The 24,282-nt window shown below is 45.7% G+C and overlaps 1 protein-coding gene across 1 annotated transcript in view; it reads left to right on the top strand.

Moving 5' to 3' along the window:
* Positions 1-24,282, top strand: part of LOC141197714 (uncharacterized) — a 44,604-nt gene that overhangs the window by 16,982 nt on the left and 3,340 nt on the right. Inside the window, exons 3-7 of the mRNA XM_073662800.1 lie at positions 21,656-21,734; positions 21,864-22,043; positions 22,127-22,250; positions 22,334-22,431; positions 22,630-22,720. Coding sequence (XP_073518901.1) covers positions 21,656-21,734; positions 21,864-22,043; positions 22,127-22,250; positions 22,334-22,431; positions 22,630-22,720 — 572 coding nt within the window. The remainder of the gene's footprint in view (positions 1-21,655; positions 21,735-21,863; positions 22,044-22,126; positions 22,251-22,333; positions 22,432-22,629; positions 22,721-24,282) is intronic.

Below are 24,282 nucleotides of genomic sequence, written 5' to 3' on the forward strand. Positions count from 1 at the left end.
GTAAACCAATTCCTCCCCCGCATTTTGAACGCATCAAGAGTTTCAAAAGTAATCTGGCTTTTTTATATTTCCAAACAAATTTGGCTATTAATTGATTGAGAGAGCGTATAAAAGAGACGGGGAGTTGAATTGGGATCATATTCATTACATAAAAAATCTTGGGAAAAACATAAGACTTAAACACGTTAACTCTGCCGAGCCAGGACAGGAGAGGAATATTATAGGAATGTAGGAGAGTTTCAATTTGACCTATCAGAGGGAAAAAATTATGTTGGAAAAGTGTACTGTCATCATCTGTTATATATATCCCAAGATATTTAAGTTTGTGCTGTTGCCATTTGAAAGGGGCAAGGCCCTTCAAGATTTGTACGTCCTTTTCAGCTGCCGATATATTCAGTGCTTCAGATTTATCCAGGTTGATCTTAAAGTTGGAGAGTTCTCCAAATAGGGAGAAAAGCTCCAAAATCTTTGGGACTGCTATTTTTGGGTTGGACAAGAGAAGCAAGAGGTCATCCGCAAAGGCAGCCGCCTTCAACTCTAAATGGTTGATCTTCAACCCCTCAATCCCTGGCTGTCGTCTGATTGCTTGGATAAAAGATTCCATCACTAAAACAAATAAAGAAGGGGAGAGAGGGCAACCCTGTCTGGTACCATTATTGATATTAAAAGGCGCAGATAAAATCCCATTCACCCTGACCCTAGCCGTAGGAAAAGTATACAGTGACATGATTGCGTCTATGAAAGGAGGGGGAAAGGCGAACCTCCGCAAAACACACTCCATGAAACGCCAACTGATACGGTCGAATGCCTTTTCAGCATCTGTGGAGAGTAATATAAGCGGCTGACGGTTGTGTTTGGCATAAGAAATCGCCTGTAAGACTTTAATGGTATTGTCCTTTCCCTCTCTTCCACGAACAAAACCAGCCTGATCAGGGTGAACTAGGTCCGCCAACACTAAATGTATTCTATTGGCTAAAATTTTTGCCCATAGCTTAAGATCCGCGTTCAACAAGGAAATAGGGCGATAGCTGCTGCATAGGGTGCCGTCTCTTCCCTCCTTAGGAAGCACAGTGATATGTGCCTCTAGAGCCTGTGGTGGGGGTACCGAACCTGAGAGGAAGAGGTTAAACAATTCAACCAGATGAGGAACGAATACCTCCGCAAACGTCTTGTAATATATCATGGGAAAGCCATCTGGACCGGGGGTCTTTCCACTAGGAGTAGAGGCAAGTGCTTCCTCGACCTCACGAAAGGAAATTGGGGCGAGTAGGATAGAATGACCCAAAGCAGAGATCTCTGGCAGCATAAGACTAGAGAGAAAATCATGTATGCGATGGAGTGCTGTAGGAGGGTCAGACATGGAATCATGGGGGTTTATGTTATACAGGGAATGATAGTATGTGCAGAAGGTTTTCGCTATCCCTTCTGATTCCGAAGTTATTTCCCCCACCTCAGCTCGAATCTGCCTGATGAAGCATTTGTCCCTCTGTGCCTTTAGCATTCTGGAAGTAAGTTTGCTACCTCTGTTACCGTGTACATATATTTTTTGCTTGCAACGCGCATACATTTTAGCTGAGCGTACATTAAGTACGTCCTTTAATTTTTCTCTTAAATCCCTCAACTCTATTCGGATGCCATCCGGTTTTTTTTGCTAATGTAAACGCTCCATAACATTAATTTGGTGCAAAAGAGAGAAAATTTCTTTGTCTCTTTTCTTTTTTATATAGGAGCCCAGGGAAATCAGTTCCCCCCCTTAAGACGGCTTTATGGGCTTCCCATACCATGGGGGTAATTTTCCCATCGACCTTGTTCTCCCTAAAGAACCTTTGCAGTGAGGAGGCAATCTGGGAAACATTATCAGCATTACCTAAAAGAGTTTCGTTCAGACGCTAAGATGGGGGGTGTCGCGATAAAGAATCTATTTTAACCTAAAGGAAGATCGGGGCGTGATCTGATAGTGTTATGGATCCGATTGAAGCAGAAGTAATCAATTTAATGGCCGAGGATTGAACTAATAAATAATCGATTCTGTGGTACTTGTCATGAGGGGAAGAGTAAAATGTATAATCCTTTTCATTGGGGTGGGCTAATCTCGAGGGATCTAATAAATGGATGGTTTGCAATTTATTAAACAATTTTCTCCGGTCTTTATGGGAGATTTTAGACTTCCCTGAGGAAGAGTCCTGGTCCGGTTGAAACGTCAAATTAAAGTCTCCCCCCAGAATTAATAGTCCCTCCATGAACAGTGAAAGCGTGTCCAAAGTATTGGACAACCAATCCACCTGTCCCTAGTTCGGAGCATAAACGTTAGCAAATGTAATTGGGATATTCGTCAGAAAACCCTTCACGAAAACATATCTGCCCTCCGAGTCCGTGATGCTATCTTTAAAGGTGAAAGGAAGACCCCTCTTTAAGGCTATACTGACCCCCTTAGAAGCCGACCTTGGACAGCTATGGAACCAAGTTGGGTATTTAGAAAAGGACATGTTAGGAGATCTACCCCTCTTAAAATGGGTTTCCTGGAAAAAAATTACCTGGGAGTATGCTTTATTCAGAAGGGACAAGATCTGGCTACGTTTGGAGGGGTTATTCAGTCCCTTCGTGTTGAGGGACGCCACAGTGAGCGAACCTTTCCTAGCGCCGCTAGCCATATTCAGATATATCATCGGTGAATTCAATATGCAAAATAGACCTGTAGTGGGAATGAAGCAAATTCAAAACAGAATTATATACATAAACAGAAATAGTCTCATCTTCCGCAGGGTGGGGTTGAAAAGACCCAATTGTTGAAGATGAGTTTCTTAGCAACCAAGTGGTGTACAAATATAGATCAGGTAATATTCTCGTATAGCAAGAGAATGACCTATACACATTTAGCTATCAGCTATAAACCCGAAAGGATTAATCGGCAACAGGCACAGCCCTACACCTTTATGGGCCACACAAAAACTCAGAAGAGACCAAAGACCGCAAACTTCCAGTTGTTCTAGACAAAGGAATGAGCGGTCCCCACCATGGCCTAATACCCCTGAGGGGAAAAGGACAGCATGAGCAATCAGTCTCGAAGTCCAATTAAAGAGAGGTGATAGACATATTCATGTGTGTTGTTGCCTATTCGCTTGCTTTTGGCCTTAGGTGAAGTCAGTTTTTTTTTGTTTGACCAGTCGTCGAGCTTGTCAAGCCGTGGAATAGGCAAGCCGATGTCAAGTGGCATCCACGAGGGAATGGATATGGGATCCATCTGTAAAAGTTCCCAGGCTGCTTCTAGGTCCTCCGGGGTGCAAATGATGATCTGACGATCTTCTTTAGTGATGCCCACTCCAAAGGGGAACAACCACCTGAATCGTAGACCTTGGCCTAATACTGCATCTGTCAATGATTTGAGGATTTTTCTCTTGGCCAATGTAGCTGGGGAGATATCTTGGAAAATTTGAAAGTTGACGTCTCCATACGTCAAGGGTGATTTTTCCCTTGCTCCAGACAAAATGGCTGCCGTATCGACATGGCTGAGGAGACCACAAATTATATCCCTTGGGTGTTCATTAGGTTTGGGCTTTGGTCGAAGAGCCCTATGAACCCTCTCGATGATAACAGCATCCGCCCTTTCAGCGCCCAGTATAGCTGTGAATATTTCTTTGGACACCTTTTTAAGGGATTCAGGTGCAAACGACTCAGGGATGCCGCGGCGGCGCACATTTTTTCTCCTGCTCCTGTTCTCCTGGTCCTCTAGTGCCAGATAAACGGAATTAAGATGTTGCTGGTGGACTAGGATATGGTCACCAAGGGTATTAGAAGCATCTATTAAGTCCTTCTGTGTGTTCTCAAGTGTTTCAACTCTATGCCCTATTTGTCTTACATCAGATCTAAGTTCAGTCAATTCCTTGAGCAAGTGTTGTATAGTAGATTCCAGCAAAGATTTCATATAAGACCTAGAGAGAGGAGCCGAGTCTTCTGAAGTGGACCCGCAGTCCGAGTCGCCTGGGCCTTCGTTAGAGAGAACATTAGCCACAGAAGTCTCCTCACTACGGTCTTTCTGTTTGTCTGAAGGTTGTGGCATTCCCAATTTTTTTTTTAGGAATTTATCCAAGTCTCCCTTAGATGTGGTAGACAGAGTTGAAGAGGTTTGACGTTGAAGGCTTTTCGCCCGTATTTTTTGATCTGTGCGAACCATTATAAAGCGGCTGATTACGGGCGGTTGTAGACACCACTTAGTTACATCGAAAAAGTCAATATATCAGCATATTTATGTGGCTTTGGGCATAATTATGAAATTTATGAACCAAGCATTGTAGAAATGTAGTACCAAGTTTTACCAGCAGATGGAGCTCTCACTCCACAAATTGTTAATGCCCAGCATGTGGTCAGCTTATTATTGCCTCAGACACTGTGAATTGCTTCCCAAATTGTAGTTAGGGGAATAAAGAATAATCAATTCAAATGTTCCTAGGGTTCAGATGATTATGAGATAGTGCCAAAGTCTTAGCAAGTTTCTCTCCAGACACTTGGGGGTTAACCGAGCCCTCAGCTGAAGAGAGCAGCAACAGGAGCCGAAGCACCAGTGTATTGGCGCCTCTCCCGCTCCCTGGGCTTCGTGGGCGGAGCTATACAGAGGAAGATGGCGCCAGGGCAAGCAGAGACAATCACCACCGGGCCTCACCCACTGATCCCCCTCTGTCCGTCCGGGCACGGAACCCCGGGCACCAGCCGATGACTCCCGCGCCGCTCAAGGAGCGGCGCCAGGTATGTCGTCACCGCCTTCTTGTCCTGCGCTTACCAGGAAGCTCGGGCCCTGCAGCCGCCCTCCGCGCCGGTTCTCCTTGATTGCTGGTGGACCGACCGGTACAATCTCCCAGGGTCTCCCGGAGCTGCACGTCTCACAGGGGTGCCGGCGGCTCACCCGGAGCAGCACAGGTGCTACAGGCCAAGCGGGGAGCCCCACAGCCGCTCCAGCCGCGCCGCACCAAACTCTCCTCAAAGTCCTTCTCGCTCTTCCCAGCCGGCACCGAGGTGAAAATGATCCGGTGTCTCCACAGAGAGGTCACTAGGGGTTACAGCTTCTTAAAATAATAAAAAAGCTGTTTTTTTTAGCGTTTTTCGTGACCTGGGAGCAGGAGCAATGATCAAACACATCCAGCCATGCCAGAGCCCAGGCCACGCCCCCCTTATATATTTTTTAAAGGAAATTACAATCAAATGTCCCCAATCCCTTTTTCCCTTCTCCCATTCCATAATGCTGGGGTAAGATTATCTCTACAGAGACCCCTGTACAGGAATATTAGGGCTCCAGCGACATCACATCTATTATACAGAGAATAGTGCTATCTCCATAGCTCTGTACACAAGGACATAGAGATCAGACAAGGTCCTCATATTCAGGCAGCTTCTATTTTACTCCCCTCCGTACACCTCGTACACGTGCGGCTCCGCTCCGTACGCCTCGTACATGCGCGGCTCCGCTCCGTACACCTCGTACACGCGGCTCTGCTCCATACACCTCGTACACACGTGGCTCCGCTCCGTACACCTCGTACACACGTGGCTCCCATCCGTACACCTCGTACACACGCGGCTCCGCTCCGTACACCTCGTACACGCGCGGCTCTGCTCCGTACACCTCGTACACACGCGGCTCTGCTCCGTACGCCTCGTACACGCGCGGCTCCGCTCCGTACGCCTCGTACACGCGCGGCTCCGCTCCGTACGCCTCGTACACGCGCGGCTCCGCTCCGTACACCTCGTACACGCGCGGCTCCGCTCCGTACACCTCGTACACGCGCGGCTCCGCTCCGTACACCTCGTACACGCGCGGCTCCGCTCCGTACACCTCGTACACGCGCGGCTCCGCTCCGTACACCTCGTACACGCGCGGCTCCGCTCCGTACACCTCGTACACGCGCGGCTCCGCTCCGTACACCTCGTACACGCGCGGCTCTGCTCCGTACACCTCGTACACGCGCGGCTCTGCTCCGTACACCTCGTACACGCGCGGCTCCGCTCCGTACACCTCGTACACACGCGGCTCCGCTCCGTACACCTCTTACACACGCGGCTCCGCTCCGTACACCTCGTACACACGGCTCTGCTCCGTACACCTCGTACACACGCGGCTCCGCTCCGTACACCTCGTACACACGCGGCTCTGCTCCGTACACCTCGTACACACGCGGCTCTGCTCCGTACACCTCGTACACACGGCTCTGCTACATCCACACTGTAAACCCCTTCTGACCCCACACATAAACTTCAGCTCATCCAGCACCATGACAACCAGCACAGCAGAGTCCTGCATCCACTGAGGCCCCTGATCATGTGACCCCTGACTCCTCCCCTCCTGTGACCTCATCACAGGTCCTGTGCGCACAGAGCAGCCATATATGTGGTGGCGGCTCTGCAGGTGGAGGTATGTGGAGATCCCCCGTTATTCTCTATTATTTCTTCCTCTTCCTTCTATGTCGCCTCCGTACTCCGCTGCGCTGTACACACATTATTATCACCGTCCCCATCGGGCCTCACTCTCCCCTTAGTCTTCCTTCACACCTGTTCACATTTGCCGCCTTCTCCTCTGTGTAATGATGTTTTTCATCCGTTTTTTTAGGAATATTTAACCCCTTGGCGTCGGGCGATTTACCAATTTTGCTCTTTAGAGCCGTAGCTTTTTTATTTTTCGCCTGCCGCCGTACGAGACCGTGATCTCTGAGCCGAGTCGTAATTTTGATTCGCTCCGTTTACTTTACTGTATAATGTACCGAAAAATGTGAAAAAAAAGATCCAAGCGCGATAAATTGGGGGAAAAAGAACTAAATTCTGCCGTTGTTTTGTTTTCTTGCAGCCGTCATTATTTGGTATCGATGACCTAGATATAAGTCACTATGATGACGGTGATACCAAAATTATTAAATGTTGTATTTTTTTTTAATTATTCAGAATTTTGTAAATGACATTTTAGTCTGTTTCGCCATTTTCGGAGGCGTTTTTAATTCCCTATAATTTTTGATGATATAATCCGCCCCTCCCCCCACACACTCACTGCCCTGGACAGTAATCGTTCTCAATTTTGTTCCCCCACAGTTATAGTGCCGCTCCCCACTACCATGGTTATTTTTGTCCTTTTTTTTTTTTTTTGCTGTAATCTATGGGATGCAATTCAGACCAAACTTCTTTTAGTCCTCATAATGCAGATTTGCGTAGCACTTGATACCAGTTTCCCTGCGCCAATGACAATCCACAGGCTGGACAAAATAAAATATAAAAATAAAAAGGCAACACCCGCGTCTTCCTTCGGTGATTTCATGTCTTTGTACAACAGAGCTTGGAGTTTGTGACTAGTGTTGAGCGAATTTGTTCGGCATTTCAAATTTGGGTTCGTGTTCGGGGTTGCGTGGAAAATCAGGGATGTTCATGGACGGAGCTGATTTTTTGGCACGAACCACGAACCCGAATTTGAAATGCCGAACAAATTCGCTCAACACTATTTGTGACTTGAGAAAGTCATGAAGATGGAACACTTTGATAGACTGATCTGCCTCTATCCATGACTTCAGTGAATTTGTCAATGAGGATGGTCTCTGGGACGTAACTCTCCACTGGGAGCAGCCCTCCTCCTTCAGTTTTGCTGCTTCATGGTTTGGCTTGCTGCCTCTTAGTGTGGCTTGGCCCACCACTTTTACTTCCTGGCATTGACTGGCCTTTCGCTTTGTGCCTCTTGGCATAGCTTGGCCCTCCGGTTTCTGCCTTTTGGCATATCTTGTAAAGAGAGGAGAGAACAAGGCGCAATGGGTGACTCAGTATTGCAATTGTTAGGCTGTGTGCCCACGTAGCATTTTTCAAGCGTATATGCTGCGGAATTTCCGCAGCGTAAACGCTTGAAAAACGCATGTACTCAAGGGGTTAATATAGAGGTATTACTCTGTATCTGGCCCCGCCCCTTTTAAGTAATTGTATACCTAGTCAAATGTATATAAGGATCAATTGTTTGCTGCTTGTCACACCTGATGAAGGTGGCTGTGTCCACCGAAACGCGTTGTGTGTATATTAATAAATCAGTCCTTTTAATATTTTTGCCCTGTTATTGGCGCTCTGGTACCGCTATTCATATTCACTTTTGGCATATCTTGGCCTTCTGCTTTGTGCGTCTTGGCATAGCTTGGCCCTCCGCTTTCTGCCTTTTTGCATATCTTGGCCCTCTGCTATGTGCCTCTTGGCATTGCTTGGCCCTCCGCTTTCTGCCTTTTGGCATAGCTTTGCCCTCCATTTCATGCCTTTTGCAATGACTTGGCCTTCTGTTTCATGCCTCTTAGACTATCTTGACCCTCCATTTCATGCCTCTTGGCATGACAGCCTTCTGCTTTGTGCCTCTTGGCATAGCTTGGCCCTCTGCTTTCTGCCTTTTGGCATACCTTGGCCCTTTGCTTTGTGCCTCTTGGCATAGCTTGGCCCTCCGCTTTCTGCCTTTTGGCATATCTTGGCCTTCTGCTTTGTGCCTCTTGGCATAGCTTGGCCCTCCGCTTTCTGCCTTTTGGCATATCTTGGCCCTCTGCTATGTGCCTCTTGGCATTGCTTGGCCCTCCGCTTTCTGCCTTTTGGCAAATTGCTTTGCCCTCCATTTCATGCCTCTTGCAATGACTTGGCCTTCTGTTTCATGCCTCTTTGACTATCTTGACCCTACATTTCATGCCTCTTGGCATGACAGCCTTCTGCTTTGTGCCTCTTGGCATAACTTGGCCCTTTGCTTTCTGCCTTTTGGCATACCTTGGTCCTCTGATTTGTGCCTCTTGGCAAAGCTTGGCCCTCCGCTTTGTGCCTTTTGGCATATCTTGGCCTTCTGCTTTGTGCCTCTTGGCATAGCTTGGCCCTCCGCTTTCTGCCTTTTGGCATATCTTGGCCCTCTGCTATTGTGCCTCTTGGCATTGCTTGGCCCTCCGCTTTCTGCCTTTTGGCATAGCTTTGCCCTCCATTTCATGCTTCTTGCAATGACTTGGCCTTCTGTTTCATGCCTCTTAGACTATCTTGACCCTCCATTTCATGCCTCTTGGCATGACGGCCTTCTGCTTTGTGCCTCTTGGCATAGCTTGGCCCTCTGCTTTCTGCCTTTTGGCATACCTTGGCCCTCTGCTTTGTGCCTCTTGGCATAGCTTGGCCCTCCGCTTTCTGCCTTTTGGCATATCTTGGCCCTCTGCTTTGTGCCTCTTGGCATTGCTTGGTCCTCCACTTTTTGCCTCTTGGCATAGCTTGGCCCTCCATTTCATGCCTCTTGCAATGACTTGGCCTTCTGTTTCATGCCTCTTCGTGTGTCTTGACCCTCCATTTCATGCCTCTTGGCATGACAGCCTTCTGCTTTGTGCCTCTTGGCGTGGCATCGCGCCATTGTCTCATGCTTTTTGACATGGCTTGGCTTGTCATTTCTTACCTCATGGCATGGCTTGGCCCGCTGCCTCATGCCTCATGGCATGGATTGTCCCGTAGCCTCATGGCGTGGCTTCAAGCTTCTTTTTGGGACAATAGTGTTTGTCCCTGTATTCTGAAGGATAGCAGTAGTCTGCTATGGTACAATCCGCTACAGAGGAGGGATCCAGCCACTACCACTTCATATGGATTAATTTGTTTCCTATCCCCATCCATGAAATATTTTGCTGTGAAAGGGAATAGAATAATGTGATACATTTTGGCAATAGCTCTTAGTTCAGATAAGCAAACTGGCACATAATCTGGAAAAACCGGTTAAAACCCAGGTTACGGTCGTAGTTTGGAGTCTCAGAACAGGCTGATCTGCACTAATTTTAGGGAGTGGAGAAACCAAAGAATAAATTAAAACCTCTCACTCCCAGGCAAGAATTTTCCATGAAGGGTACTTGAAATCATTGAGGTAATAGTGTTTTAATTTCCTTGGATTAGGGCAATTTGAGTTGTATCATCCCATAAAGATTTGCATCATAGGACTATCTCTATGTGTTACATCCTAGAGTAGTGAGTATACTAAGGGTACTGTTGTACATAAAGTCACTAACCCAGTTTCTTCTACTATGGATAGTGGTCACTCAGTTGGAACCAGCTGGCCATATGTTTGGATTGTTTGCTATACTCTATGATGGTGTGATTTTGGAGCTTCTAAATGAGATCTACGTTACCATAAGTTGTAAACAGTATAGATTACCCCTGAATATGTAATCGGACATCTCTGATAATTTTTTTATTGACTCTGGGAGACATTGTACAACCCCTGGCAAAAATTATGGAATCACCGGGCTCGGAGGATGTTCATTCAGTTGTTTAATGTTGTTGAAAAAAAGCAGATCAGAGACATGGCACAAAACTAAAGTCATTTCAAATGGCAACTTTAGGGCTTTAAGAAACACTAAAAGAAATCAAGAATAAAAATGTGGTACTCAGTAAGGGTAATTTTTTTCAGACCAAGCAGAGGGAAAAAATTATGGAATCACTCAATTACCAAGTGTTGGGATACACTCTCTTCCAGGCAGCACTTCAGGTATACAAAAGCAATGCGGTCGGGTCCAAACAGCTGAAGTTTATTACTGTCATAAACTCTGGACAAAATAAAACAGCCTTTTCTTGGCATAAAAAGTAAAAATAAACACTTCACCCAACAGGATGGGTTTACCCGTTTGGATAACAGTCCTGCTCTCACAGCCTCTGGCAGATACTGGTCAACATACAAGCTGGTGTTTCCACCTCCACCCATAGACAACTTCTGATGCAGCTCAGCTGCCTTAAATAGGCCCTTCAAAATCCTGGAGTGGAATTGACCAAACGCTGGACTTCATTGGAGTAGGCCCAACCCTAAAATCCAAAATATTAGCTCTTTGTCAGTCCCAATCCACAAGACTCAAAATTAATTATTCTTTTTCCGACCAGTTCTCAATCCAAGGTTATCCTGTATTGCTTCTACTGTATGTGTTGGTTATCGAGAGTCTAATGAGCTCTGTTCGAAATAACCCTGACATCCAAGGGTTGTTATCAAAGGCATTTGCAGATCACCTTTTGGAATATTTTTCTAATCCACACATATCTATCCCTTTCCTGGTGGCGGAGTTGTACAGGCTTAGGAAGTGGTCAAACTTTAAAGTAAATGTGGACAAATCCGAAGCCCTCAACATATCGTTGCTCTCACAGAAGATTCAAACATAATTTCCTCTTTAGATGGCCTGACAACTCAATCAATTATTTCATATTTCTTCAGATCTTTCCAGGTTATTCATTCTGAATTTTCAGTCATTTTTGTCCAGACTGGAGAGGGAATCAACATCATAAAAATGACAATCCCTCCAAGGTTGCTATATCTTCTCCAGATCCCAATACATATTCCCTCTCCTTTCTGGAATAAAGTCCAACACATTCTCAATTACTTCTTGTGGGCCTCGAGCCGTCCTAGGATCAGATTCAGTACACTAACCAGAACCAAGGACGCTGGTGGCGTGGGATTACCTGATTGTCGTAGATACTTTCAAGAGGCTGCTCATTCCTGAATCCTTGATCTGGTTCATGGACCGCCCTCTAAGTGTTGGGTTATCATTGCCCAAGACACCTGTCCCCTCTCCATTCCCTCTCTACCATGGATCTGGCATCATGTTCCCCTTCATAAGGATGTCTCATTATCATTTAGCTTGAGTCATACTCTCAAAACTGTCTCACCTCCAGGGTCCTTTGATTGACCCTTATGGCACTCTATCCTTCATCACAGATAATCCCAGATTTTCACCAGGTGCTTCCGCTAGCTCATTTTTAAATAACTCAAAAAAACAACTATGCTTTTACCAGGTTGCCCCACAGGGCCTCCTTCTAGCCCTCACATCCATTATACGAGGCGGACTCCCCACAGTGCGCCAAAATTTTGAATATATTCAATTACAGCACTTTTACCGCTCCATAGTAAACAGTTCAGACTCAGCGAGACCCCATCAAGATTTGAAAAGCTATGTATTTCTTTAACGAACATGCAACACACAATTTCAATCCTAAATAAACTGCTTTCAATTACCTGGAATCTCTCCCCCACTTCTGAAGAGTCTGGCAGTCGGAGTTGCAACTAAAATTCTCAAACGATCAATGGAATAGATGTTTCCATCTCTCCCATAAATCGCTCATTGCAACCAAAGCCCAAGATTATCTCCAGGTGGTATTGAGTCCCTCTGTTCTAGACAGGTGGTGTCCAAACACTTCTAATGTATGTTGGCTTTATGGGGCATGTGAGGGCACTTTAGTCCATATATGGTGGTCTTTCGGAGCGTTTGGAAGGGCGTCCTCAGGATAATTTGGAAAGTTACTGGTTATAACAATTCCTAAAAAAACAAAACCGAAGCGATACTACTATTTATGTTCTCCATGTCAGGAATTACCTTTTAAAAAATCGCTTTTGAGACCCCTGCTCCAGGCAGGTAAAACAATCATCCCCAGTCACTGGAAATCCACTGAAGTTCTATCCCTCGAGGAATGGTTCATAGAAATTGCAGGAACCCAACTCATGGAATTACTAATCACTCATTCCCAGGAAGAGAGGAGTAAAATAGCCACCAAGTGGTTTCATTGGGATGCTTTCCTAGCTTCTCCTTTTTATAGGTCCATTGGAAGATAATATATTCTTCAACTAAAATGCTAGTACCTCTCCTCTCTCTTAATCACTACTGAGTATGATGTCCGCTCTTGGCCCCCTCCACTATTGTCTTTTGCCTGCTTTCTCACCTATCCCCCTTTACATTTTCTTACTCTGATCTGCTTATATGTTCCCGATACAGACGGTGAATCCCGATTCCCTATGACTCTCTTCTCAGTACTACTGTGTTCTCATGATTATTAGACCCTAAAATATCTTTGGAGGACTTTTATACATTTGTACTGTATAGTTATGACCTGGCTAGGTCACTCAGTGTATCTGCGACCTCTACGATGTTTATTAATCTGTAATATGTTTTTTTCTCTCTGTATGTTAACATTTTTCAATAAAAATTCTACATTAGGGAAAAAAAAAAATCCCGGAATGGAGATATGGGAATGGCCAGTCCCACCCAGCACTGAACTATTGTACCCAATTTATTATATATTTTAGGAGTCTGAGTCGGTCCATTTTATACCGACTCCACCAAAATGTGTCACGGTTCCTCCCCTCAAGGTGTCTGGGATGCAGTTACTGACAGCTCAGCCGTCCAGTCTGGTGTGGGGGTGTGCTGGAGCTGTCAGTACTGTGATTAACAGCTCGACCATCCAATCTGGTACAGGGACGTGCTGAAGCTGTCAGTGTCTTGATTGGGAGGCACTGGCTATTTCCAGGTGTTCATTGTTCCAGGTGATTGCCTGGCTACTTTACGGAGCTGTTTCTCCCAGACCTCTGCCAGACATACATTCAGCTGGTGTGAGGTTTGTTCTCTGTGCCCAAGTGTTCTGTGTTCTGATCTTCTGCTGCCTGACCCTCTGGACTGTGTTCTGACTATCTTGTCCTTTGGCTTTGTTCCTCTTTCTCTTGGTATTGACCCTGGACTGTGACCTGACTTACGCCTCTGTCTTTTCCCTTGGTATCTACGTGCTCTCTTGGTATTGGCCCTGGAACGTCTGACTATCTGCCTTACGGTCGCTCCGTGAGTTAGTGACTAGCGTCACAAAATGGACACTGACTTTACGACTCCGACTCCACGGCCCTGGTTATACGATGGACAAATTTTGCTTATACTTTGGTAAACCAGTTCAGTTTGTCTGTGCTCCGAGTAGGAGTAGGTAAAACCAGTACAATTTCAGTCTTTTCTACTAGTAGGAGTTATATTACGGTAAAACAAGCACCATTTCAGTCTTTACTACTAACTGTGAACTTATAAAATAGCAAAACAAGTACACTCTTGTCCCGTATTATATAGCATCCTCTTGTTATATATAGTGCCATTTATTATTACATAGCATCCTGTATTCTGTATACTGCTGTACATAAGAGAAAACATTGTCTCTGTCCTTTTGCACCTGCAGGTGTGCACCAGAGCATTTTTGTGTTAATCATGTGACCTATCAAGGGTATCATGTGATACATTAGGTACTGGAGGCCCACGCTCTCTAAACTGCACAGTGCCCTTGCTATTCTTAATCCACCCCTGAGCACAAATGATGGTTGATCCATAATAGGGTAATGTTTGTTTCTCTGAAATCTCTCATTGATGATGGGATGAAGAGTAAAAGGATAACTACTTACCTGTAACTTGATTTTCCGAAACCCAATTCCCTCCTTTTTACTTATAGTTGGTTTAGGGTTTTTGCCCTTCCTTATATTTCAAGGATAGCTGAAATATTTACAATGATTATGAAATCTGTTACGATTCCACCCCTCAGTGTGTCCGGGATGCGGTTACTGGCCGCTCAGCCGTCCGGTCTGGTACAGGGGCGTGCTGAAGCTGTCGGTAATTTGATTGAAGGCTCAGTGTCCAGTCTGGTGCAGGGGTGTACTGAGCTGTTGGTGTTTTGATTGAGAGCTCGGCCGCCAATCTGAGACTGGGAGGTGCTGGCTGTTCATTGTCCCAGGTGATTGCCAGGCTACTTAACTGGGCTGTTAGTCCCAGACGTACATTCAGCTTGTGTGAGGATTGACTCTATGTGCTGTAAGGCGGCGCTAGTCATCATCCTGGGGGATACTCGAACCTGTGGGGTTGAACACACAACAAACACAAACCGTTTACAACCCACAGTTCACACAGAGACCATGCACTTGACAATTGCGCTGCTCAGCCCCTGGAACATTAGTCAATGACATCAGCCCATTCCTCAGGGACCTACTATCTGCCATTGTCACTGACTTCGTCAAGTGACATTTCCGGGTCGTAAACTTGTCCGCCCTCCCCCCGCTCCCAGGAGTCAGTCATAACCTTGTCAGACCTCCCCCGCTCCCAGCGGTCAGTCGAAACCCTGTCAGGTCTCCCCCGCTCCCAGCAGTCAATACAGCAGTGCGACTCATATGCCCTGGTATCTAAGGTCCGGTTCGACTCCGTACTGTCCCGCACTCCATTGGGTCATTTGTATGGGTCACCCAAACCTGAGTCACTGGAGGTCTCACTACCTCTAAACCCACACCCACTACTCTCGGGACATCTTGAAAGGTCCCTAACTTCAGCTGATCTGATATTTAGGGGGCCCTTTCTCCGTCTGGTCTCACACTTTCTAGACGGCTGCCATCTTCTGCTGCTCAGATGATGCTGTCTACCCACTCCCAGTCTAGCGAGATTCAACTTTTCCACCTCTCGCAGGTAGGTCACTCGGTACTCCACCAGCATGCTCATATCTGCAAGACTTTCTTCCGTTCCTACAGCGTAGAACGATACCATGCCGTCTTCATCTGGTATCCAGTCCTGACGATCACGTGGACTGCTTACTTTCACCACACCAGACTTCTTCACCATCATGTGCATGGCTCGGCCATTTCTCCCAATGAGCTCTCTCACCAGAACATGAGACACCCGGATGACCTCTTCACGCAGACTGTGAGCCTTCCTCATCAGCTCCAGTTGTCTAGCGGCTTGCTCAGTCTTCAACCGGAGAAACCGCTTCGTGCGAATACATCGCCAATGTATGTCACTTAGGATTGCCACCCTCTTCACTGTGACTTCAGTCGTGGACAGGACCACCAGCTGTTTAGCCTCTGAGGTCAAGTACACCTTACAGGCTCCCACGGCCTTCTTAATCTCTGCATGCACGCACTCACTGGTGCATTCTTCCCTCAAATCCTCGGGTACATCTACGAGGCACTTGTACAGAGACGTTTCGGTCTCACCAGTGGTTTCCAGACGATCAACCTGCTCAGGTTTCAGGGACAGCTGACTTCCAGCTTCTTCACCCTGTATGCTTCCCCTGAGCTGACTCACAGCCACAACTTCATAAATTTTCGTCCTGACCACTTTCATTTCCCTTTTATCTTCCGTTACCATACTCTTAGCTCTCCTCAGGTCCACCTTCTCATGGCATAAGGGAGCGAGTGCAACTTGTTTGCCCTTTCCCTTCTCCAAGGAGGCCTCATTCACTGCGTGACACTTTGCTAGGCGACCTTTGAGCTCTAAAACTTCTTCTAGCTCAGCTACTCGCCTCTCAGCAGCCCATCTCTGAAGCTCTTCCTGCTTCAACTGCTCCTTCATCAGTAGAGTTCCCTCAGACCTCTCTGTCTCCAAGGCGCTCACTCGGCTCTCAACAGCCAGTCTCTCAAGCTTCTCTTGCGTCCACTGGGCTCGTAGCAACTCCTTGAGCTCCTTGATCTCGGCTCCGACATCCACCGAATCATCCGAGCTCACATCACTCGAGGAGGTATCTGCTTCATACCTCCCATCACCAGCGACCAACTCCTGGCCCTGGTCTGTGGCTTCTCCGATGGACTCCTCCATCTTTTTTTTTTCTGCTCAGCTTCCATCTTGCTGAGCCTTTCCTTAAGGCACGTCTCTGCCCTCTGGAGATTATCACAGGACACCTGTAACTCCTTCACCTGAGCTTCCAGACCTAGGGTCTTTCCGCGGAGATCACCATTTTCAGCACGGGTGTCCTTGGCGCCCGTGCTCTGCATCCGCCTTATCCTCCTCTAGTTTTACTTTAACCTTGAGGAGATCCTTTTACTCTCTCTTCAGTTGTTGCAGTTCCTCACTGAACTTTTCATGCCTCTTTTCTGCCTCTTTCAGGGTAGATAGCTCCCGGTCTCACTGGTACAGAGAGTCCTCCAGCCGCTCCTTCTCCTGCATTAGAGGCTTTACTTGGTCCTGGAATTGCTGCAGCTCCCTCATGAGTTCACCATACCCCTTTTTGGAGTCACACAGCTCCTGGTTGAACTGTTCGCGCAGTCGTTCTAGTTCCTGATCTCGTCCAGAAACTCCATCCTGCCGCGCCTCCTTCTCAAGTTTCATCTGCAAAACCTCCTCCTTGAGTTTGCGGCGGTCCTCCTTAATTTCCAGGAACATTTCCTTCCATTGATTATCTTCCTTGTTCACCTTCTCTTCTGTATCAGAGGTTGCTACTGGCAACGTCACCTCCTCTTCTGTATCGGAGGTTGCTACTGGCAACGTCACCTCCTCTTCTGCTAAAAGAGGATCCACCCTTGAAACAATGGCACACACCATTACATCTCCTTTATTTTCATTTTCAGCTAAGACTACCGGAGCAACCTTTTTATGGCCCTTGCGCCGTCGACGCGAGGTTGACTTTCTCACCTCATCTATCCCCTCCTGACTGACCTCTCCTTCTACTTCCGTAGTATCACCGTCAGCTATGGGGTCTGTGTCATTCCCTATGGTGTTGTGGACTAACAGGTCACCTCCCACTTTGACGTCACCCCCTTCCACTGGAGCTACCCCGTTATCAACGGTCACATTGTCATTCTTGGGAGGTCCCAACCCGCAACCAGTAACAATTTCCAGTTTTCTACACTCCACACTCTTGTGAAAATCTGCCCCTTTTTTAGACTCCGCCCCCTTTTTAACAACCACACCTGTAAGGGAATTTTTACAAAAAACATCAGCGACAGTCTTAGGACTCAGTTCACAACATCTCTTACCACCTCCCCGGGCACTCTGGGAAAGCACTGGCGCCCCCGGAGAGTTCATAGAATGGTCCACTGCCGCCATTCTATACGGTGCCCACAGCTCCTGCGGTTCCTGCACCATGTCCTGTAAAAGTTTCTCAAATACCTGATGTGAGTCCTGTCGCTGTTTCTCAAATGCCTGCTGCTGCGACTCCACCAGGCATTTCAATCGCTCAACAGCTTCAGACTCATTTGCTGCTCCTTTCACAGCCATCTTTATCAGCTCCTGCATTTTGTTCAGGACACTCCACTATGCCGAAGAGCGATTTCACTCAGTCATCTAACCCCTTCTCCGTTCCGTCTGGAGATACTGCACCATTCATGGCCATCGTGGTACACACTAGACACTTTACACCGCTCTCCCCGAAAAATTTTCGTGGCCCCGCCAAGCCACCGCAAAACCGGATTTGAGTGCGACGACACCCTTCGCAACCGCGCCGAGTTGCAGCCAGATGCTTTAAACTCCGTGAGCCCCGCCGAGCCACAGCAAACCAGGTTTGAGTGCTACGACAATCTTCGCAATCCCGCCGAGTTGCAGCCAGATGCTTTACCACACTCGTCGACCTGTGCCGTTGCCGCTAGCAACCGGGCTGCAGTTGCCCTCAGCAACCAGACTGCAGTTGCCCCCAGCAACCAGACTGCAGTTGCCCCCAGCAACCGGACTGCAGTTGCCCCCAGCAACCGGACTGCAGTAGCCCCTAGCAACCGGACTGCAGTAGCCCCTAGCAACCGGACTGCAGTTGCCCGCATCCTCGAACCACATGTAAGGCAGCACTAGTCATCATCATGGGGGATACTCGCTTCACTGCGTCAATCAATGCGCACGTGCAATGTCTTTCCGTTTTTCACAATGCTGCAGTTTATTACTTCATAAACCGCATATGACCGGGTCCAACTCGGTGGCACGCCGACACACATATATACAATATTCATAAGCCAAGTGGCACACAGGCCCACTTGCTCCAGGTACAGCCTTCAGCAAGGTAATCATATAGCAATGTCCATAGCAATGTCCATATAACGTAGTGTATTACCTTTGCCGGGTTTAGCTGTCTCAGTCCATTAGGTTTTCCACCACTGTGGCTTTAAGGCTTACCACACGTGGTCTCCTGACCTTATCCCGTCCAAGACCACTGGCATCTCTCACACACAGATCCAGGCTCTGTCCTCCAGGACGTTTACATTCCAGCCTCTGGCACTCCAAGGCTTACTGGCATCACGTTCACACTCTCAGCGATCCAGGCTTCACCCTCCAGGAGTCCACCAGGCTTCCCCAGGCCTCACACTAGCGGTGTTCCCCCCACACACAGGGAACAGCCTCATGCCTCTCACACGGTGTCCACACGGGAGCACCTAACACAGGAACTCCCAACACCCAGGAACTCCCAACACAGGAACACACCTGTCACAAATCACCCAGGGTTTATATATATCCTGTAGCACACACACACACAGACAGGACCTTGCTGATGTCACAGTCATGTGACCAGTCACCTGAAGGGGAAGAAAATAGTATAAACCGACATACTAAATCATTATAGCAATGCCGCTGCACCACAGTGCCTTGTGTTCTTTTTGTTGATCTTTTGTTGCCTGACCTTGGACCTCATTCTGACCATACTTTTGCTCTGATCCTTCTGGTATTTTGACATCGGACCATTACCTGACTACGCCTTTGTCTCTTCCTTCTGTTTATGACTTACCCTCCTGGCTTTTGACCTCGGACTCCTTGACTATCCCGACTCGGCTTGTTCGTGAGAAGTGACTCAATGTCACAATATCTATTTTGGAGTATTATCTCTGGCTGGCTCCTCCAGAACTACTCTGCAAACAAATGAAGTAGGAAATAGGTGTTGCCTTTTTATTTAGCTATAGACTTTTTGTGCTGTCATGGGTTCTGGAAAATCAAATTAGCGTAAATTAATTATCATTTCTTGTCTCCCCAGACATTAAAAACTCAAGCATACATGCCACCCTACTGGGTACAAACATGCCAGGTTTTCCTTTATTTTTTTTTTTGCAGTACAAAACTCATCAGTGGCCCCCAAAACACACATATTGAAAAAAACTCATTGGTTATAAGTTGCTTGATAGTATATATAAATCTCACCATGGTGACAAGCCGAACCCATAAATTACAATATCTGATAAGAAAAATAACACATTGAAATATTGTAGAAGGTGGAAATAAAAAAAACTTTTTCCAGAACTTATTGTGGAGAGATGAGATGTATACAAATGAACGCTTCTCATATTTTATTGGCTGTAGAACGACTATTGTGCTGAGCGTAGAGGTCTTTACAGTAGTATTCGAAATAGTAGCAGTCAAATATGACTAATCAGATAAATCACTGTTTTTGGTATAAATTATATTACCACATGTCAAACAATTTACCAGTTGGTGCAGTAAATTCGAAGAAAACCAATAGACTCAGCATGCATGATCTGCAGGTTTTTGAGTCTGTGTTTGAATAATTAATTGAAAGTGGGTGTGTTCATTATAATAGCAGTGTGGAGTTCAATTAGTGTGGTCAATCATTCTGTGAAGAAACAGGTGTGAATCAGGTGGCCCTTATTTAAGGGTGAAGCCAGCACAAGTTGTACATGCATTTCTCCTTGAAAGCCTGAGAAATATGGGTCATTCGAGACATTGTTCAGAAGAACTTGCTTTGAACTTAGAAGAGCGTACTTTGATTAAAAAGTTGACTGGAGAGGGTAAAACTTATAAAGAAGTGCAGACAATGATCGGCTATTCAGCTAAAATGATGTTCAATGCTTTAAAATGGAAAGCAAAACTAGAGAGACGTGGAAGAAAACGGAAGACTACAATTCGAATGGATGGAAGAATAGCAGAATGGCAAAGGCTCAGCCAATGATCAGCTCCAGGATGATCAAAGACAGTCTCAAGTCACCTGTGAGTACTGCAACAGTTAGAAGACGCCTGTGTGATGTTAATCTCTTAGCAAGGAGTCCCCACAAAGTCCCACTGTTTAACAAAAAAAAAAAAGACGTACTGAAGTGGATACAATTTGCAAAAGAGCACATGCTCTGGCCTAAAGAGAAATGGGAAACATTTTGTGGACTGATGAAAGTAAAAAAATTTTTTGAGGTCCAAGGGCCGCAGACCGTTCGTCAGACGACCCTCAAACTCTGCATTCAAGCCACAGTACACTCTGAAGACAGAGAAACATGGTAATGAAAGCATCATGATATGGGCATGTTTCCCTTACTATGGTCCTGGACCTATTTACCGCATACCAGGAATCATGGACCAGTTTACATATATTAAAATACTTGAATAGGTCAGGTTGCCTTGATATGCCCTTGAAATGGGTGTTTCAACAAGACAACGACCCGAAACACACCAGTAAATGAGCAAAATCTTGGTTCCAGTACCACAAAATTGAGGTTATGGAGTGGCCAGCCCAATCCCCGGACCTTAATCTGATAGAACACTTGTGGGATGACTTTAAAAATGCAGTTTCTGAGTCAAAACCAACAAATGCCAAAAAATTGTGGGATGTAGTCAAAGCATCCTGGGCTGGAATAACAGTTGACAGGTGCCAGAAGTTGGTTTACTCTATGCAACATAGATGTGAAGCAGTTCTAAAAAACTGTGGGTAACTAAATATTAGGTTAATGATTCACAGGAATGCTAAATCCTCAAAAAATAGTACATATTTTGAGTTTGTAAAGACAAATGCAGCCCAATGTTTATTTTTTTTCTGTAAAGTAGTTAAAATTATCTAAATTTCCCTTCATGTTTTGAATTAGAAATCCATGTGCAATGTTCCCAATGCTGGAAATAACAACTAGTATAAAGATTTTGTGTTTAACTCATGTTTTTGAACACACTGTACATTGTTAAATATCTCCAAAATTATCTGAATTTATTACTGCTGTGATCCCAACTGTCAGCACAAATGTTTCTCTATATGACCTCTAGATGTATGGAGTGCTCTACCACATTTTTGTTGACTTTTGGCATCACAACTCTAGTAGTTGTATATTTTACATGGTATTTTGTATGTTTCTACACTGGCTCGTCATCTTTTCATTCAAATTACTCCAATATAGGATACTAATAATTGATCTATATAATTTTCCTGACTTGTCAAGGATGGATAGGACGAGGGACAAGATGGCGGAGAGGATATTACACCTCACCCTAGAGATCCTCTTCCGGATTACTGGAGAGGTGAGAGATTCTGATGACGTCACATTACATCATTCTTATCTATGGGAATAACAGATGGACAGAACTGGAGAGGTGAGGACTCTGGAAATGTCTGGAGAGAGATTTATTAATGTGTCTCTCCATAACCAGGATTACACAATAGTGAAGAAGACCTCTAGTGGGCGCTGTCAGGACACGGGGTCTGAGGGGTGGGGAAGACCCCTGAGCCCAATCACGGGGCCTCCACCTCACCCCCTGATACATGAGGACATCAATGACCAGAAGATCCTAGAACTCACCTACAAGATGCTTGAGCTGCTGACTGGAGAGGTGACACTGCTGGGAATGCTGGGACATTATTCAGTAACACTATGGAGGGATCGAGGGGATGACGGTATCATTGTATGTGTCAGGTTCCTATAAGGTGTCAGGATGTCGCCGTCTATTTCTCCATGGAGGAGTGGGAGTATTTAGAAGGACACAAAGATCTGTACAAGGACGTCATGATGGAGGTTCCCCAGCCCCTCACATCACCAGGTAATAGACAGGACTAAATACACACGGCCTATAATTATCTGTATGTAAAGAATGAATTCAGTCCCTGTATGTGTTTCCTCCAGATCTATCCAGTAAGAGGACAACACCAGAGAGATGTCCCCGTCCTCTTCATCCACAGGACTGTAAACAAGAAGACCCCAATGTTCCTCAGGATCATCAGGTAGATGGAGAGAAGGTGTCATGAGATCTCCCCTATGATGTGTAGAAGGCTTTGAAGGTCTTGTGTTCGGTCTTGTTTTATCCACCAGTATTATATGTTTTATACTTGTGTAATGAGAACGGTGGAGATGGCAGGATTAGAGCTGATCATAGATGGGACTTCTCCATCTGTCTGTGACTTTTACAATATTTGTTTCAGGGTGAAGATCTGACCCATATTAATACTACAGAGACATATGTGAGGGGTGATGAGTGGTGTAAAGAGGAGATTCCTACATACGAGTATCCCGGTGAGTAGTGACCACTAAACTGTATAAGGCCAGCATGGATACTGTTCTATTGGCAAGTGCTTTGAGTCGAAAATATCTGGAATGAGTTTGTGAAATTAATTTATGAGTTATATGAAATGAATACCACTTTATTGTGCCAATACATTTTTTTTTATAAGCTTTAAAACTAATAATGCGAAAAAAAATTGGAAACATTGGCTGAACTTTTCTGGTCCAGGAACAATGTAAATAGTATTATAAAATTACAATATAAAATTAGTCCACTCTATTTTCCTTTTCTTTTTTTTTTTAAGATACTGTATAGTGAATGGAGTTGTCAAGATATCCTAGCCCAAGCAAGTAATTAGTAGAATTTTACCGCAGTCATCGGCCTGAGTGTACCAGTAAATACCAAGAAAGGCTCGTATAATAAGGTCATAGCTCCAGGCTTTCGGTTTGGCAGTAATCACCACAGACCACTTAATATTAACCTTTCTTCATGCGAGAATTTTCTAATTTTTTTCTTTTGCAAGTTAGAGGCAAAAGAATTTAGTGTAAGCCACGAGACAAGAGCCTTGGGGCAGTATCACTTTTGCCATATGAGGCATGTTAGAGTAAGGAAGTGGCTAATGTTTTCAGGCCTGTTGAATCTCATAGGGTTTGGGAATTCTCAGAACTCATTGAAATAAAGACTTGCTGAGGGATGTGACTATGCTGGGTGGATGCAGAAGGTATCCTTATTATTATGCAGTTATGCATTCTGTTATTTGCTAGCATGTAAGAAACACCAACTGGCCAAAAAAGAAGGAGGAATCAAAATTGCTGGACAAATCATCAACCATCTTAAATATGCAGACAGTTCAACATTGACAGCAACAAGTGTAGATAGAATGAAAGAATTATTACGGAGTGTCAAGATGGAAAGCTCGAACATGGGACTGCTATTCAACATATAGAAGACAAGATATTGACCACTGCCATGTACGACCGGGACACATTTGAGATGGACGGCGACAAACTGGAAGTTGTGAAGGACTTCAACGTACTCAGATCCATGATCACTCAGGATGCAGTGACGACACCGGAAATCAATAGGAGAATACTGTAGCTATGGGCAAATCAACAATGAAGTCACTGGACAAGTTCTTCAAATCGAGGAACATTTCACTGGTGACAAAGACACGGCTCGTACATAGTCTGTTTATTTCTGTAGTTACATACGGATGCAAAACTTGGACGATAAAAAAACAGACAGAAAAAGAATCAACGCTTTTGAAATCTGGCGCTGGAGAAGAATGTTATCAATACCATGGATGGCAAGAAGAACAAACCCAATTTTGGAACAAATCAAGCCAGACATGTGACTTAAAGCAAGGATCACAAAGCTACGACTTGCCTACTTTGGACATACGAAGAGAGCAATCACTGGAGAAGGACATCATGGTCGAAAGAATAGAAGGAACAAGGCTTGGAAGAAGACCAGCAACCTGATGGCTTGAAAGAATCAAGATAACGGAGGAGAAGACTATGGTGGACCAATCTAGGCTTGCACAAGATCAATCTCTTAACAGATCATTCATCCA

Source organism: Phyllobates terribilis, unplaced genomic scaffold, assembly GCF_046119375.1.
Source record: "Phyllobates terribilis strain yellow unplaced genomic scaffold, ASM4611937v1 Scaffold_86__1_contigs__length_6382490, whole genome shotgun sequence".
In the NCBI taxonomy this organism is placed as follows: Eukaryota; Metazoa; Chordata; class Amphibia; order Anura; family Dendrobatidae; genus Phyllobates; species Phyllobates terribilis.